Source organism: Egretta garzetta, unplaced genomic scaffold (genome assembly GCF_000687185.1).
Source record: "Egretta garzetta isolate BGI_Z169 unplaced genomic scaffold, ASM68718v1 scaffold113, whole genome shotgun sequence".
Taxonomy (NCBI): Eukaryota; Metazoa; Chordata; class Aves; order Pelecaniformes; family Ardeidae; genus Egretta; species Egretta garzetta.
Genome location: NW_009259115.1, coordinates 1,107,314 through 1,122,248, shown reverse-complemented (window position 1 = coordinate 1,122,248; position 14,935 = coordinate 1,107,314). Strand labels below are relative to the sequence as shown.

At 38.6% G+C, this 14,935-nt stretch overlaps 1 protein-coding gene across 4 annotated transcripts; it reads right to left on the bottom strand.

Annotated features, from left to right (window-relative positions):
• Nucleotides 1–3,015: 3,015 nt before the first annotated feature.
• Nucleotides 3,016–14,474, bottom strand: COPS8 (COP9 signalosome subunit 8). 4 transcript variants are annotated; one of them, XM_009635476.2, is made up of 8 exons: nucleotides 14,320–14,474; nucleotides 12,283–12,353; nucleotides 10,167–10,215; nucleotides 8,539–8,671; nucleotides 7,474–7,581; nucleotides 6,941–7,003; nucleotides 5,722–5,763; nucleotides 3,016–4,433 (listed from the first exon to the last, which is right to left on the bottom strand). In XM_009635476.2, coding segments are annotated over exons 2-8 (477 nt in total). In that variant the 5' UTR covers nucleotides 12,285–12,353; nucleotides 14,320–14,474; the 3' UTR covers nucleotides 3,016–4,353. The 4 variants fall into 4 exon arrangements, with proteins under 4 accessions (XP_009633771.1, XP_035746969.1, XP_035746967.1 ...); XM_035891076.1 differs by lacking the exon at nucleotides 14,320–14,474 and adding an exon at nucleotides 14,223–14,276; XM_035891074.1 differs by lacking the exon at nucleotides 14,320–14,474 and adding an exon at nucleotides 13,477–13,559.
• Nucleotides 14,475–14,935: the final 461 nt, after the last annotated feature.

The window sequence follows — 14,935 nt, the reverse complement described above, 5'->3', positions numbered from 1 at the left end:
GGAGGCATTCTCTATTGTTCTGCCTCCAAACCCAGTTTCTCCTTTTTTAACCACCTTTGAGCTGAAACAGCTTTCTCTACAAAGACTGAAACTGCAGGTAAATAAGCATCACTGACCAATACAGGAGAGACTAATAAAATGCAAAGAAACAATGTTCAATAACATGTGGGATGCAGATGAAAATGGAAAACACTACATTGAAATGGAATTTATTTTTTCAAATCCTTCAAGAACCTCCGCTCCTCCCAGAAAAATTCTTAATGGTTTCTTAACCCAGAAGTCCTCCCACTCCAGCACTGTGGATGGAAAAGCATTTGGAAGAACTCCAAAATCCACAGCAGTTGCTTCAATTAAAACAGTGCACACAGCCACAAAAATACTACTTCTCTGTTGAGTTGAAAGCACAGGGTTAAAGCAGCCCAGGTAAGCATTCAAATGCTGAAATTTGTCACTTTAGGAAATAATTTACACAGTCTGTTTACCAAGACAGAGCACTGGAGAAGAGGCACAAAGCTATGCTAGGCTTGCCAGAGCAGTGAAAGTAACTGAAATCCTTTAACACAGATCACATCTAACAAATGGACTAGCATTTCCACTCAGTAGAATTTTTGTTATTGTCCCCTTTGAGACTGCAATATTTTAGCACAAGATAGGCCCAAGCCAAAAGAGAAACTTTTCTACAAGCATGTCTGATTTAGTCTTTTGTAATGCCATGTGTCAAAGTTGTTTACACTTTTCCATAGTATCAAAATACTCAGCTGAAGATTGTAAGTTAGAGCATGCCTAAAAATAGTTACTGTAATGAGACTACTCACTGCCTTCAAGAGAACTGAACTATCCTACCTTTTCTAGCAAGCAAAGATAAGATGCACTTGATAGGTTAACCACAACTCTATGGACAGATTTCTTGCTATATTTCAGAGACTGCTTAAGTCTTCTTCATCTACCTAGATAAACTACGCTATGCAATAACATCTGTCTTTCTACCTAGTAACCCTCCAATATGGAAAAGCTTCATTTGTCTTCAGCTGTTAAACCTGACTGAGAATTTCATTAGTGACCTGCTGTAACTCAACTTTCTGATTCAATATTTTAAAATAGAAGCACACCATTTCATAGCACTTGAGATGGCCCTCATTCCCATTTTGAGGATCCACGGCACAGCCCGGTTCAGGAACCAAATCAATCACGACAATATATCACACAGTCTCCACAAAGAACTACAATAAACTTGCCACCAGATATAAATTTTCTATTTATAGGTACTATGAACCAGCTGTGGGATAAAACCATTTACCAATTTTAAGAACAAGTTTGAAAAGTAAAAATTTTACTTTATTGGCTCAATACATGACAAACAGGTCCATTAGAGGTCTCACAACAGTTATCAACAACATCCCTCAAAGCCTTTTGTTTTAAGCTGTATCACTGGCAATAGATGAAGACCTATTCCAGTGTTACTTACATTAACATCAATAGAGCGACTTGTCCCATTTGCCTTTCCCAGATATGAAGCGCAGCATTACATTTGGCTGCAATATCCCCATTTCTCCAACATTTAACTCTAGCTCCTTTACCAAGACTTAAACTCAGCCTGCTCCTCACCTACCCATTTAAAACCAGAAAACCAAGCTGTGTGTCTGTACAGTGGAATCAGTCAGCATTTTCCTTAGTAAAAAGGAGAAATACTAAAAATATATAGAAGAGTATTTGAGGAAGTATTGTTTGGTTTTGTAGGCAGCTTCAAAACAGCTTTTTCTACAAAGAATCAACAAATGTGGATTAAGTAGTCTACTTCTATACAACAGATTTTTTTCCAAAACTACACAAACTAGTAGACTGAGGCCGAAAGGACTGGCTAAGGGTAAGTAGCAAGCAGTCAGTTTTCATAGTGGAGGAGGCTACCATAAATACCTGTAGTATCTGTTATCAGTGTTGAACATAACAAAGTTCTTTACGCTAGCAATGCAACAGTGCCAAGATTATAAAGTTATTCAAGAAGTCAAAAAGCAAGTCTGATTACTAAGACCAGAACAGTCTTGCAATACTGAAATTTCATCTACTGTTTCACTGCCCATTTGTTATCTGTGCATGCACTGTGCTAACCAGAGGGGAAAACCCTGAATAAGGACATGCAATTATGCACACCAACCTAGTTATTACTGCTGATGAAAGATACTGAAGTCATAGTCATTACTGCACTGAGAACAAGGCAGCAGTCAAGAGATCTTAGAACAGAGCCAATCTTAGAAAGGATCAGGAACAAACAGAAAATATTCTGCTGTTGTTACGAGCCATGCTATGTCCACTATGTGGCTAGTAAGAGTGGCAACAAGCAGCCCATCTGAGAAAGGATATTTGTGAACCAGAAGCAACAATAAAGGGCAATGAGGATGAGAACGATCTACAATAGCTTTGATTCCAAAGAAGTACAAACAAAAAAGCATCGCTGGGAGCACAGTACTCAAGGCAAGTTATGAGTTAATGCCATACCCAAAGCTAAAAGCCACCTTAAATCTTACAGCAGACCAGATATCTCAAAATTATAAGCTTGTTAGAAGTGGACAGAGCTATATTTGAGATTTGATACTGATTTGAGATACACATAAGTACTGGTGTTCACATTGCTCTTCGCTCTTTACCTAAAGTGCACGTGGTTAGTAATCCTTTAATCATGTCTAATTTTTATTGCTGCAAGTAGGTTTGTTCCTGTGTGCTACAAACAACTGCAGAGTTAGACAATACATACACAGAAGGGGAAATTGTCACTTAGCTCTTCAAGTACTTCAAGCCTTTGAGTATTTTAGAATACATCTGAAGGGTACCAGTGGCTTTTTTAATAATAAAACCATACAATTGCTGCACACAAAGATGTTCAAAGTACCTGTCTAGGCATAACATATGGCACTAATCTTTAACTAGCTCTACCCAAACTAGACCAGTACAGGTTCATTAAAATCTAGCCAAACCAGAAGAATCGTACTCTAAGGAAAATTAAAAATCAAGTACACAAAGTCAGTGTAAACATGTTCTTTAATATCACTGAAGATAAATTCAGAAATCCAAGTCTTAGGTGGGTTTCAAATAAATAATCATTTGGAGTAAGTGTTTGCATATAAAGGGAGCTCTCAAAGCAGCAGTGCACAGTTTATAATTCCTCCCTGCTAACACATCCCTAACAAGAGAATGTACAGTAGGTAGTGCACACTGGAAAAAACAATCACAACATACAGCACACTTGCCATCTTTGATGAAACCACTGAATAGGATGTTGAAAAGGGGAGAGAAGCAAATGAAGTCATGCACTGCCCTTTAAAGCACCACTATTTTCCCATAACTTTTTTTACCAGCATAATACAAATAAGAAGCCTGGGAACACAAGTAATCTTTCATGCTTGCACTCTCAAAGATTAACACAGCAGTGCTGATACAGAAAACATACTCCTCAAACTGACATTGCAGCATTACATATCATCCCCATCCCAACTGGTCTCTACTCAGGGACACATACTCTAATTTTTAAATTCCTCTCCAGTAACTGCAGAGGTAATCCAGAAAGCTTAAAGAAAGTTAAGAGTTGTTGTTTGTCGATCCTGGCCCAGTGTACTGAAAAGAACCAAGACATGACAGGCCTCAAGAAGGTGTATGGTTACCCAGCAAAATATCTGGTGGGCTACATCACTCAAAGCCTTCCAAAAGTAAAAATTCTTCCTCAAAGTGAAGATTTGCCTTTCTTAAATACTCCAATTAGTCTGTTGTAGAAATATGCCCAATGTGAAAATTCTCACATCAGAACAAGATATAACAATCCAGAAAGACCAACAAGAAAAAAGATCAGGTATAAATATGCCACAAATACTTCCAGAAGAATTTTCTTTTTTAAGTTACTGTTTCATCAAAATATTTTCCTGCAGATACAGGTAGGGTAGTCTTCCACTCTGTACTTTAGTCCAACATCCAATTTATCTGAGAGTAGCACTGCAGTACTCCTCATAGAAGCACATAACCTACTAGCATAAATCCCTCAACACAGCTAACCTGCTTCATCACTTTCTTCCCCGTTTCTAACATACTTGAAAGAAGTTCTGCCCCTCTGCTGTGAGTCAATGAAAAAACTTACTGTGTAATACTGCTGTGTACCTACTGAATAAATATTACAGGAGTTAAAGGATTGTTTCAATTGCTAGCTCGGCTTTGGCAAACATGAATTGGGATAACACACACTGTATAATTCACACATTTGAGTAGGGGATGCTGCAATGTTTAACAGATACAAAATAAAATACATCTTAAATTTCTAGAACTGTCAGCACATAGGATTCCTAAGTTGTTCTGAATACAGGAGCAGGGTAATCAATTTTCAAGGAAGGCCACATAGTCAGTTAATCTGGCCAACTGCTGTTCATTTGGAATTGGTGGAACCGGAGCAGGTTCTACAAAGAGAAAACAAATGCATCATTAATGAAATTAAGAAAGCAAATCCATCTGCAATACCATCCATCACAACAGTAAGAAAAACATCAAATGCATCACTGTTAAACAGTCTTATGGGGGCATATCTTAACTGTATCTCCTACCTATGCAGCTTTAGCTGACACAACTTTTCTGTTACTTGCAACATTAAGTAGTCCAAGAGTTACTAACAGCAAAAATAGCTGTAACAAGTTCCAGTTGTCAGCCATTCCCAAATTTTTTTTCCCCATGTACTGGAGTCTGAATGGTGAAGATTGACAGTACTTTCACTTAAAAAAAGCTCCTGGAGCTCTGCAGCTGCTCCTTTGCTTACATGTTGCCATACTGAAGATACCACATAAATCTACTTAGTTATCTGACTAAACAAGCAAAGTACTGCATGGGTTGCAGAAGAAGGCAAGTACATGTGCAGATCCTTATATAAATGCCAGCTAACCTGAGATTACAGTTTAACAATAGTTTGGAAGACAAGTGACTAAAGCCAGGGAGATAAATTAGGAATTAAACACCAGAAATAAAAAATAGCAGGAAAATTGGTATTTACTCTCCCTGAAGAGTTAACAGACTAGCATTCAAGATATAGTTAGAATACACATACTGCTTAGGGCTGCAAGTGTGTGACAGAGGAGGCTGACAAACAAAAAATATTTTCAAAAAGCAAGACCCCAGCTCTTGAAATTGGCTTGGAAATAAACCTGTAAATTGAAGATACTTTTGGCAGCAGTGTTAGACACATCAGGCCACCAATTCAGATCTGCTGTCACTGTCTTGTGAACAATAGACACAACAGTTTTGAGAATCAGCATGACATAACATATTACACCTCAATCTATAGTTGAGCTCTGAGGAAAACCAGAAGATTGTTTTCTTCTACAGGGAAGACTTGAGAAGTCCCATAACACACAATAGCAACAAAGCCTACTCAGAGTTGCTTTGTGAAGGAATTGTCTCTAAGTCAGAAGTTTTCACCAAAATACTTTGTTTTACAGGGTCTACCTACACCTGCTTTGAAATCTGCTCCCTTCTTCAGCTATCGAAGTAGGAATCTCAGGCACTCCTTAAGGCCTGAGGGGAAGAGAAGACAGGAGGAAACATGTTTACATAGCACCTGATCAAGATTTGTTTGGGGTTTTTTTGAGGGGGGAATGACAACATTCATTTATCTAGAACCCAATTCCTATTTTGAAGTGCTGGTGAAATTGTGTCCATATTAAACATAGAAGTAGATTACGTATAAACAGAGAGTACCTGATGAAGGAATAAATCTGTTAAAGGAAGCTTCCAGCACACCTGAAGAAAAAGACAATAGACATTAGCCCAGTGGACCAATTCTAAACAGGTCTATACATCAAGCCAAAACTGGATAAAAAGGTAGTTAAAGTTAAGCCTATTAATTTACTTGTTTTACTTAATAGCTGAAAAGCAGAATATCCAAGGCTTAGCTGGTTAGACATGCAGCTTCAAAATAGATGACAACCTCCTGCCTCTTTCTTCTTCCTCTAAAATAGTTCTCACTCACTTTTGGAAGAGAACCATATGTAAGTAACTCAGTACTTGTAAGCACTGCATAATTTGCAACCAGTTTATGAAAAAACTGATCACATGCAAAAGGGTCAGGGTTCTGGTTGGTTATGCACCCTGAAGGATAAATTTCAACACCTTACCTGGCACATGTTTATAGTGTTCTGGGCTCTGAACACCTAAAAATACTGCCCATACAAACAATGTTTTTTTCTTAGTCTAATAGATGTTGCTCTTTTAGATATGCTGATTTGGCTCCTTCCAGAGCTGCACTGTGCTGCTTAAGAGCAGTCATTTCATCTCTGCCTTCTAAGCTTAATTTATTTTTGCCTCAGCCATCCACAGATACTGCTTTAGCAAAAAAACCCCAAGTATTTTTGCAGGCTGAGCTTTGCAGGAACAGATACTGTTATCAACGTCATGACAGTTAAGAAAACATCCAGTAGAGTTAAGTTTTAAAAAGCAAAGGAAGTTATACCAAATTGAGGTCCTCAGAACACAAAGATCCACTAAATCCCTGCCCAAAGAGGTCCTAGAAGTTTTCAGAACTTTTTCAGAAGTTTCGCCTGAAAAAATCTGATTCAAAATGGTATATTTTTTTACCCATCTTTATTAGATTAAGATATGTCATTCCAGGTCATCCAACTTACGTTCCACTGAGTCAGAGCCAGCAGCAGAGGAGGAGGAGAAATCATAGCATATCCTGTCTGCTTTTGTTTGAAAAAGTTAATTTGAGGATGTAGTTTAATCCAAACTACTTGTAACCCCAAACCAAACCCACTACTTTGTACTTCCTACATTTTACAAACATTCCATGTTTTACAGCAGCATAAGCCCCCATAAAAATATCTAAAAAAATACTGCGCAAAGTTTTAATTAAATAGCTAACACCTCATTGCTAGAAAATACTAAACTCTATGTATAATGAAATAACAGCTCCACCTACCTGGCTTTTTAGGCATTACCATACGAGTTGAAAAATCTGCTTGCCAGCCCTGTTCTAATACACCTGAAAAGGCATTTTTACATTTGTAAGAAAAAATATCCTACATAATTGCTATAAATGCAAAATAAAGATGCACATTAAGACAGTAGAAAAGCACCTCCATACACCAACTATATACCAGAACCCTAAGACTTATTTCTTGTAATCATTTAGACATTTAGTTTGACAAATAAGCTCATGGAAGTAGTAACAGCAAACAAAACCAGGTTAACCCACTACCTTCAGTCTTCCCTCATTGCTGAATTGCTTTAGCACTTCCACATATAGAAGGGGAGGATGACCAGTGGTAACTAGTGGCAATTAATAAAAATCAAACACTTATCCAGAACCAAGACATTCTTCTCTATTTACTGCCCCATCTCTTCTCTTTATAAGAGTCTCAGAATTTGTGTAAGTGTTTATTTACCACCACTTCCAGCTCTCTGATCTCAATCACCTGTAGAAAAACTATTCAGTGAATAAACACAAAGTACCTTTCACAGCTTCTTCTACAGGAAGCCCAACAAAGGCTGCAAAATCATCGGCAACTATTGAGGTATATGCCTGAGAAACCAGTCCAAAGGCTCGTCTCCTAGTTGCATCTAAGAAGAGATAAACACTGTAAGCAGACAGTAGACTAATCCCCGTAACTAGGAAACCTGAGGAAATTTTTCCAATTTTAACACATCCAGAAAACCACTACCGCTCCTAAACCTAGCACTTCAGAAGTTCCACCTCCCCTGCCACAATTCACTGAAGTACCACAGTCAGCAGCCAGAGCTTGCTCTGTGCCAGGACAAAACCCCTCAGAGACCACGTTTAACTTCCAAATGCAGTTTTCAGCATCTTGGGTACTACCACCAGTATGTAAACTAATTCAGGAAACTGCTTCCAATGGCACTCTCCATTTGCAAGAAGCTTGTTTGTCAAATAGTTCAGAATCAGAAAGAGAAGTCATGAGAAAAGCACTTAGTCAAACTATTCATCGTGCCTTTTAACCTACATCTGCTTTGATACCAATACATCTGTAAATCAGTAACTTCTAAAGCTACAGAGAATTTATTGCAAAATACCTTGGAAGGCTTTTTAACAGTCTGTACTGCCCTCTAGTAGTAGGACTATGTTACTGTTGCAGTCTGTAACTAAAACATTTGTCCGAAGCCACATTTAGAAGAAAAAACCTTTTCATAAGGTTCTGAAAAGCCAAGCCAAGTTCTCTAGATTACTGGTTAAAGGTCTGAAAACTGGGTAACTAATGTTCTATTTGCTACTAGAGAACAAAACATATGGTTTATGAAATTCCAATATGAAATATACAATCTCACACAATCCTAATTAAAAACACTTCAGTTTGTTTCTATAAGTTTTTGTAATGAGCTTTTTATTTATACCGATACCTAAAATGCTTTGAATCCTACAAAGACTTGGCAACAATCTTCCTGACCACTTCTGATTTTCCACAATATGTAGCCATTTGTATATTTACCTATTTGTGTTTGAGCACACAGAAATCATTTAAGACAACATATAATTCCATGCTATCTAGGTTCAGTTTGTACCTCTAAGTGCTTCCATGATTGGTTGAATAGTCTCAGACCACTGATGTGCACTGATTGTTGTATAGATTCCTGGAAAGTCTCTCTGCCAGATTCTTTGTCCTACTGACCAAACTGCACCAAGTTCAGCATTTGCCTGTTGTGACAAAAAAACCTGTTAATTCAGAATGGTGTATTTTCTACAGTGACTATCCTGTATAAACCCATTTCCATTCCCTTCTTTTCCCATTACAAATGTATATCACAATACCTGTAAAGATGAACAGACAAGCATTGGGAAATCTTGTTCTAGCAGGTATCACTGCTGCAAGCACCCTGATCCATCCTCTGCCAAAACTTTATCACCCACATACGCAAAGTCTGCTCACATGTCAGTTATACTGATACCGGCTAAAACCACCATGAAGGACAGTCTGAACACAGGCTACTGACTGGCATTGCAAAAAGACAGGCACAGCTTATTTCTTGCTTATAGAGATGTTTGTCTCTTCAGGACAGGCTTTATGAAGTGCAGAGGCTGTTTGCACAGTGAAGGCAATTTTCAACTTGAAATTCCGTCTTGCCACCTTGTCAAAAGGTCACACTTAATGTGGTGCCATAGTCACTGCAGCTGCCCTCCCACTACTGATTTTAAGGGCTACTTCTGCTGTGTTACACCATCATTTGGTGTGTCAGAATAGCAACCAAACACCAAACTGGAAAATAGAGTAATATTTTCAATTCTAAGGGGAACTAATTTGTTTCTGAAGTTAAGATTCATACTACTTATTAGTAGAAGAGTCATCAATACATACACACAAGAAAATACTATGCTTTGAGTTATAACCCTCCCAAAGTAACTCAAACAATGAGTTTCCCCCACCAAGAACGATGCTTCACATGAAATGCAAATTACACCAAAAAAGCCAGATTATTCACAGAATATTGCAACACAACAAATACAGCAGGTTTCAGAGGAAGGCCAAATAAAACTTGGTCCAGATAATTGACACACTATTGACTCAATTGATACAACTACTTTTTTCTTGAAAGAGAACGAAAATTATTTCAGAACCACCTGACAGGTCCCATCTTGACCATGAGGGTTTTTTTTTTAATACAAGACTACAGAACACTTGTTGCCTTGTAAAATGATCTCAAACTACAAACCTAACAGTAAAGTCTGGAAGCACTTCTGGTATTGCATTTTGTTAAATCTTCAAAATGCATCTTTGACTCACATGCAGTGCAAAACCTTCAGAAAGTTAATCAATTTGAAGATGCAACTTATCTGAAGCCACTTTTCACTACACAAGGCACTCTGCACCCTCAGGTGGAATGCAGCCCCATCCCAGAGTCAGATCCACTGCTTTCCTCCAGCTGACTACCCTTTGTCAGGAGGCTTTCTACTAAGAAGTCTACTGCTTTCCTGAATTCTATGGCACTAAATTTTTTATTAAGGAAAAGAGTTAGCAGATGAGCAACTAGATGTTAAAGACCAACATGCCATGTGTTGGGCAAGGAGTTCACAGCATAGAACTGAGGCCCAAGGCTACCAAGGCAACTCACCAAACAGAATCCTCAGGAAAAAGTTATTTGCAAGCTTATATCTAACTGGTTTAGTATCAAATGGCATTTTACAAAGTACTTACAGATTTGATAGCAGGAGGGATTCTTTTCCAAAGATATCGTGCATTATTCCTAAAAAAAAGTTAAAAATATTTCTTGGTAGCCAAATGTTTGCTACAAGGAAACACCAAAAGGTTTGTTCAGACACTATAATTAGCACAGTCTCAGTTCTTTTAAAACATTCCTTCTATGCCTATTGAAGTAGAAAAACAAAGTTACTCTCAAGTAAATAACATGACTGTCATAATACAACAAATAGTTCATTAACTGCCTCATTTAACACCAGTTTAGAAAAGGTTTTTCATTTATCTACCCTAGGCAGGCATTTCACAGAAGTTAGTTTTGCAGTTTTATTTTTGGAATAGCTGCATCTTTGATGAACACATATACAAATAGTAAATTTTCATAGTGTCAGTAGTCATTTAGACAAGTGGTCTCCAAACTTCTAGCACAAATACACTTTTGAGCATTGTATTGGGTCAATCTGCATAGTGCTGTGCTTTCTACTGGTATGTAGAAAGGGGTTGATAACACCAATATTTTGGCTACTGCTGAGCAGTGCTCAACAGGATCAAGGCTGTGTCTCCAACATTCCCCCTGGCTGCAGCAGGCTGGAAGGGGGCAAGATCTTGGGAGGGGACATAGCCAAGACACCTGACCCAAACCAACCAAAGGGATATTCCATAAAAGCTAAGCAAAAAGGAAGAGGAGGGGGGGCATTTGTCTTATGACTTGTCTTCCGGAGCAATAACTACATGTACTGAAGCCCTACTTCCCAGGAAGTGGCCAGACATCGCCAGCTAATGGGAAGTAGAGAATAAAATCTTGTTTTCCTTTTGCTACTGCACACAGCCTTAGCTTTTGCCTTTTTTATTAATCTGCCTTTATCTTGATCCACAAGTTTTCTTTCTTTTCCATCTCATTCTTTCTCCACCTGTCCTGCTAAAGAGAGGAGCAATAGAGCAGCTTGGTGGCACCTGGCATCCAGCCAAGGTCAACCCATCACAAGCATGAACCACCAGTATATGCCTACGCATTTATAAATTAAATACATGTACTACTGTATTAATATATTATGTGCATTATAAAGCATAAAAATATAGAAGTTTAAAAGGATTAAATAAATATCTTTCAATGGTGTTTATTTTACTTATTAATAGTACAAAACCACTTATTTCATGTGCCCACACCCCACCAAAGATTTAGACTGTTTTGTGCATGTTCTTCCCAATCCAGCTTGTCACGTACATTCTGGAGATTTGGACATATTGAAATATTTAGTCATTGACCTTTAGAGCACAGAAGTCAAACTGAAATGGTTAAAAGTTCTCAGAAAGATTTAAGAGGCAAAACAGAAAAAGACCCACTGCTTTTCATTAAAGCACAATTCTAAAACTCCACAATTCTGAGCCTGCAAATTCATTTGAACAAAGGTTATCTAATATTAAACCTAATACTTGGTATCAGCAGGCAGGAAACTTACACTGAAAGAATATACATTGACAATGCAAGAAAATACTTAAATATTTGAATCCCCACACCAATGCTTACTTTGGCTTGATAATCAAATGTACCAGTGTAATTTATTCTGAATAAATAATCAGCAATTTCTCAATAAAACCCTAAACATAGCAAAACAAGTTCACACAGGGACATGGTAATAATCCACCAGATTGAATTCAAAGGATTACTGCTTCATGCAGATTTAGCTCATTCAAGGCAACAGCAACCCTCATTTCTAACATGGACAGTTTAGTGTTATCCTGCTGTAACTAGACACAAGGAGGAACATGCAGTCTTACTCAAAACAAATGCAGCCTTGAAAAGCTACATATCAAAACACTGAGGCATACAACACTTCCCAAAGGAGCCAATTTCACTATTTAAGGAACTTTCTTCCTAAAGCCAATCTGTTTCCCCACAGTTCAAAAGAGCAGGCAAGAGCTAAGGAGAATAATTTTCCTGACAGAGCAAGGGGTGAAAGCCTTAATTCTGTGAAATTTTTAATAAAAAAACCAAGCACTGCCTACATGGCTTTTGTTAGTCACACAAGCAATTACTAATATTCCAGCAACTACAGCTCAAGCTAATAGCAACAAATTCAGTATCTGAAGTTAAAGATTTATACAAACCACTTACATGTCATTATGCAACAGGTATAAAGCTAGAAGTTGGCCATAAACAAGGGGTGTTGCAATTCCTCCAGGGGCCTAAAAAAACAAGTACAAATAATTTGGTTACATATTTTAAGAACAAGATACCTTATATCAGGCAGCCAAGTTTAATGAAATCTGAACCTTCCAAGTCAGTTACTGTTTTTCACACCATGTAATAGGTCTGGACAAATTGGCAGAGTTGCAACATTACAATAATACCATTGTATCTTAGATGAAGAGCTAACTTGCACATGCCAGAAGTTTTACTTGGAAAACTTGGTTTGTTTTGCTGCATGAATAAAGCAAGGTTACATCTTTCTAACATTCTAGCTTATGCTCATGAAACTGGTAACGATCTCACTTTACAGTTCCACACAAACAGCTGGTTTTAGGCACTCACGATTTCATCTATCTTGAGCTGAACTTTGGCTCCATTCAGGGCACTCTAGAGTAAAGTTTCTTCGCTCACTTGATCTGCCCTTCTTAAAAATCCAAACTAAGCTTTGATACTCAACACACTTCAGCAGACCTCACAAATCATACAAGTAGAAAAAAATGAATTATAATAAAGTTATAAAATTTTGAAAGTCTATAATCATTTAAAAGCTGAAAAGATTTCCAATAAGGTATTAGCAATTTATCAAAGTGTAGTGCAGCAAGCACTCACAGGAAACCAATTATGCAGCTATTTGATTTAATTACATGCATGATTTATAGGCTCATCTAAGCCAAAAGCAGGTGATTAGCTGTGTCGCAGAGCAGATACCATCATCCCCAGCCATTCTTAGAGTGTTTCCAGGGTTCATCACCCACACAGAAATACAACAATTTCTGCAACTCTTCCTTGGATTATGACCAGCAAAACAAAGCCAGGTCAATTAATACCACCTGTTTGAACTGTACAAGTTCACCTTTGGTATTTCTCTGTACTAAAAAGAAAAGTCATTAGTTTCTCTGCCAGGAGACCAGTGGAACAGAAGGGAAAACTAACTACCACCAAAACAACTAGATATACAATCTGCAGTCTTACTGAAGGAAGCTCTGTGGCTGCACCTAGCCTGCAAAAAAAAAAAATCAGCCTCCATATCAACACTATCAACAAAGGCTGTCAGCAGATATTAGTGTGCCCCCAAGAATCTTGATGCACACATGCAGACACACACAGCAAATAACTTACTGGCTTTGTCAAAGCATTTGGGAACAGTTTGCTGGGGTGCATCTGTCTGCCATTTATTCTAGGAGCATCTGCTGACAGACACAGCAGAAACCTTGAGCAGAGGGCAGTCTAAGTTCAGTGGCTTTGTAACAGCTCCCAGGGACCCACTGAGGTCCAACACCACAAACTCTGCAGCAGGGAAGGAAGGAGGGTGTGTTGAACTTCCTCAGATGGCTGCAGAAGCAAAACCCAAAGCCTGCTGTGCTCCATCCCAGTCACAACCCTCCCACAACTCTGCAGAGGCCAAGAAGGCAGCCAAAGACATTGCAAGTCAGGTTCAAACAGATTGCCCAAACTAAGCATCAACCACTGTTTTGAAGCTTGTTAAGTCTGAATGGGAATAAAAAGGTAACTTCATTTACAGAAAGACATTCCCTAATGGGAAGCCATTCAGTGAGTGTTACCACATGCTGTGGCCTCATAACCCCTAACTATAGCCCTCTACCCACACTTCCCCAATACACACCTTAGCAGGAAGTGCTGCACACATGCTCCTCTAAAGGATGGGAACACACTTTCAAAGCAAGTCCTAAACAGCTCCCAGCAGGAAAGGCTAACCAGACTCAACTCTCCCACATGGGACAAGGGCACTGTTCTGCTTCTATACGCTCACATGCCCATCAATTGAGGCAGCAGGTAGCTCATATTTTCAGCACAACAGTCCTCCTCCTACTCTGTAATACTCTTCTACAGAACTCAGGGCATACCAAGAAGCTGCAGCACCATGCTGAGAACATGAGAAGCATCTGGGCTCAGTACAGAAACAGTGCACAGAAGCATCAGCTGAAGCCTGATGATGCACACCTGGAAATAGGGACTCCTTCCATTTATGGATTATATTTTCCACTGCAAAGCTGTTTTATCAACACTGAAGTTCTGTATGGCAAGTGATCACACACTGGAACAGCTCTTTCTCTTCAATTGCTGTGGTAACAAGATCTGAAAACTCAGAAGTCACTAAAGAGTACATGAAATTCAAAGTTTTCCCTTCTTTCAAATGGCTACAGCAGGATGCATAAGCTTCATGAGCTTCACATTTAGAAAAGCACTGCAAACTCTGCAAGATGAGAAAGGGTCTATGAATATCACCCAAAAAGAGCTTTTACTTCACAGGCTGGAGTCTGGAACACTAACAGTGCATACTGACTTAAAAACTCACCAAGCAATAGGGAATTTAAAACGACACAGAGGAGGCTCCCAGTGTGAGCTCCCGTGAGAAGTGCAGCATCGATTCAAGAGTAATTCAGTGCCCCACCCCTTTCCCATACCTTCTTTTTCTCAATCCCGTGAGACACGGGGAGACATATGAACTCCCCTCTCTCTTTCACGCACCCTAAAAAGACCCCAACGTTTATACTAAAATGCACTCGTTTATTTGTCTGCAGCTTCACAAGTTTCTGAAAAGCTTTTTGGCGGGCTT

What these genes read in the sequence shown, in the direction of transcription:
- COPS8 (XM_035891074.1), bottom strand. Translation starts at nt 13,518, where the DNA reads ATGCACCCCAGCAAACTGTTCCCAAATGCTTTGACAAAGCCA. An exon ending in AATCATGGAAGCACTTAGAG is followed by an intron (nt 7,582 to 8,538) that starts GTACAAACTGAA and finishes ATCTCTTCTTAG; the next exon opens with ATGCAACTAGGAGACGAGCC. An exon ending in CAGATTTATTCCTTCATCAG is followed by an intron (nt 4,434 to 5,721) that starts GTACTCTCTGTT and finishes TTCTCTTTGTAG; the next exon opens with AACCTGCTCCGGTTCCACCA.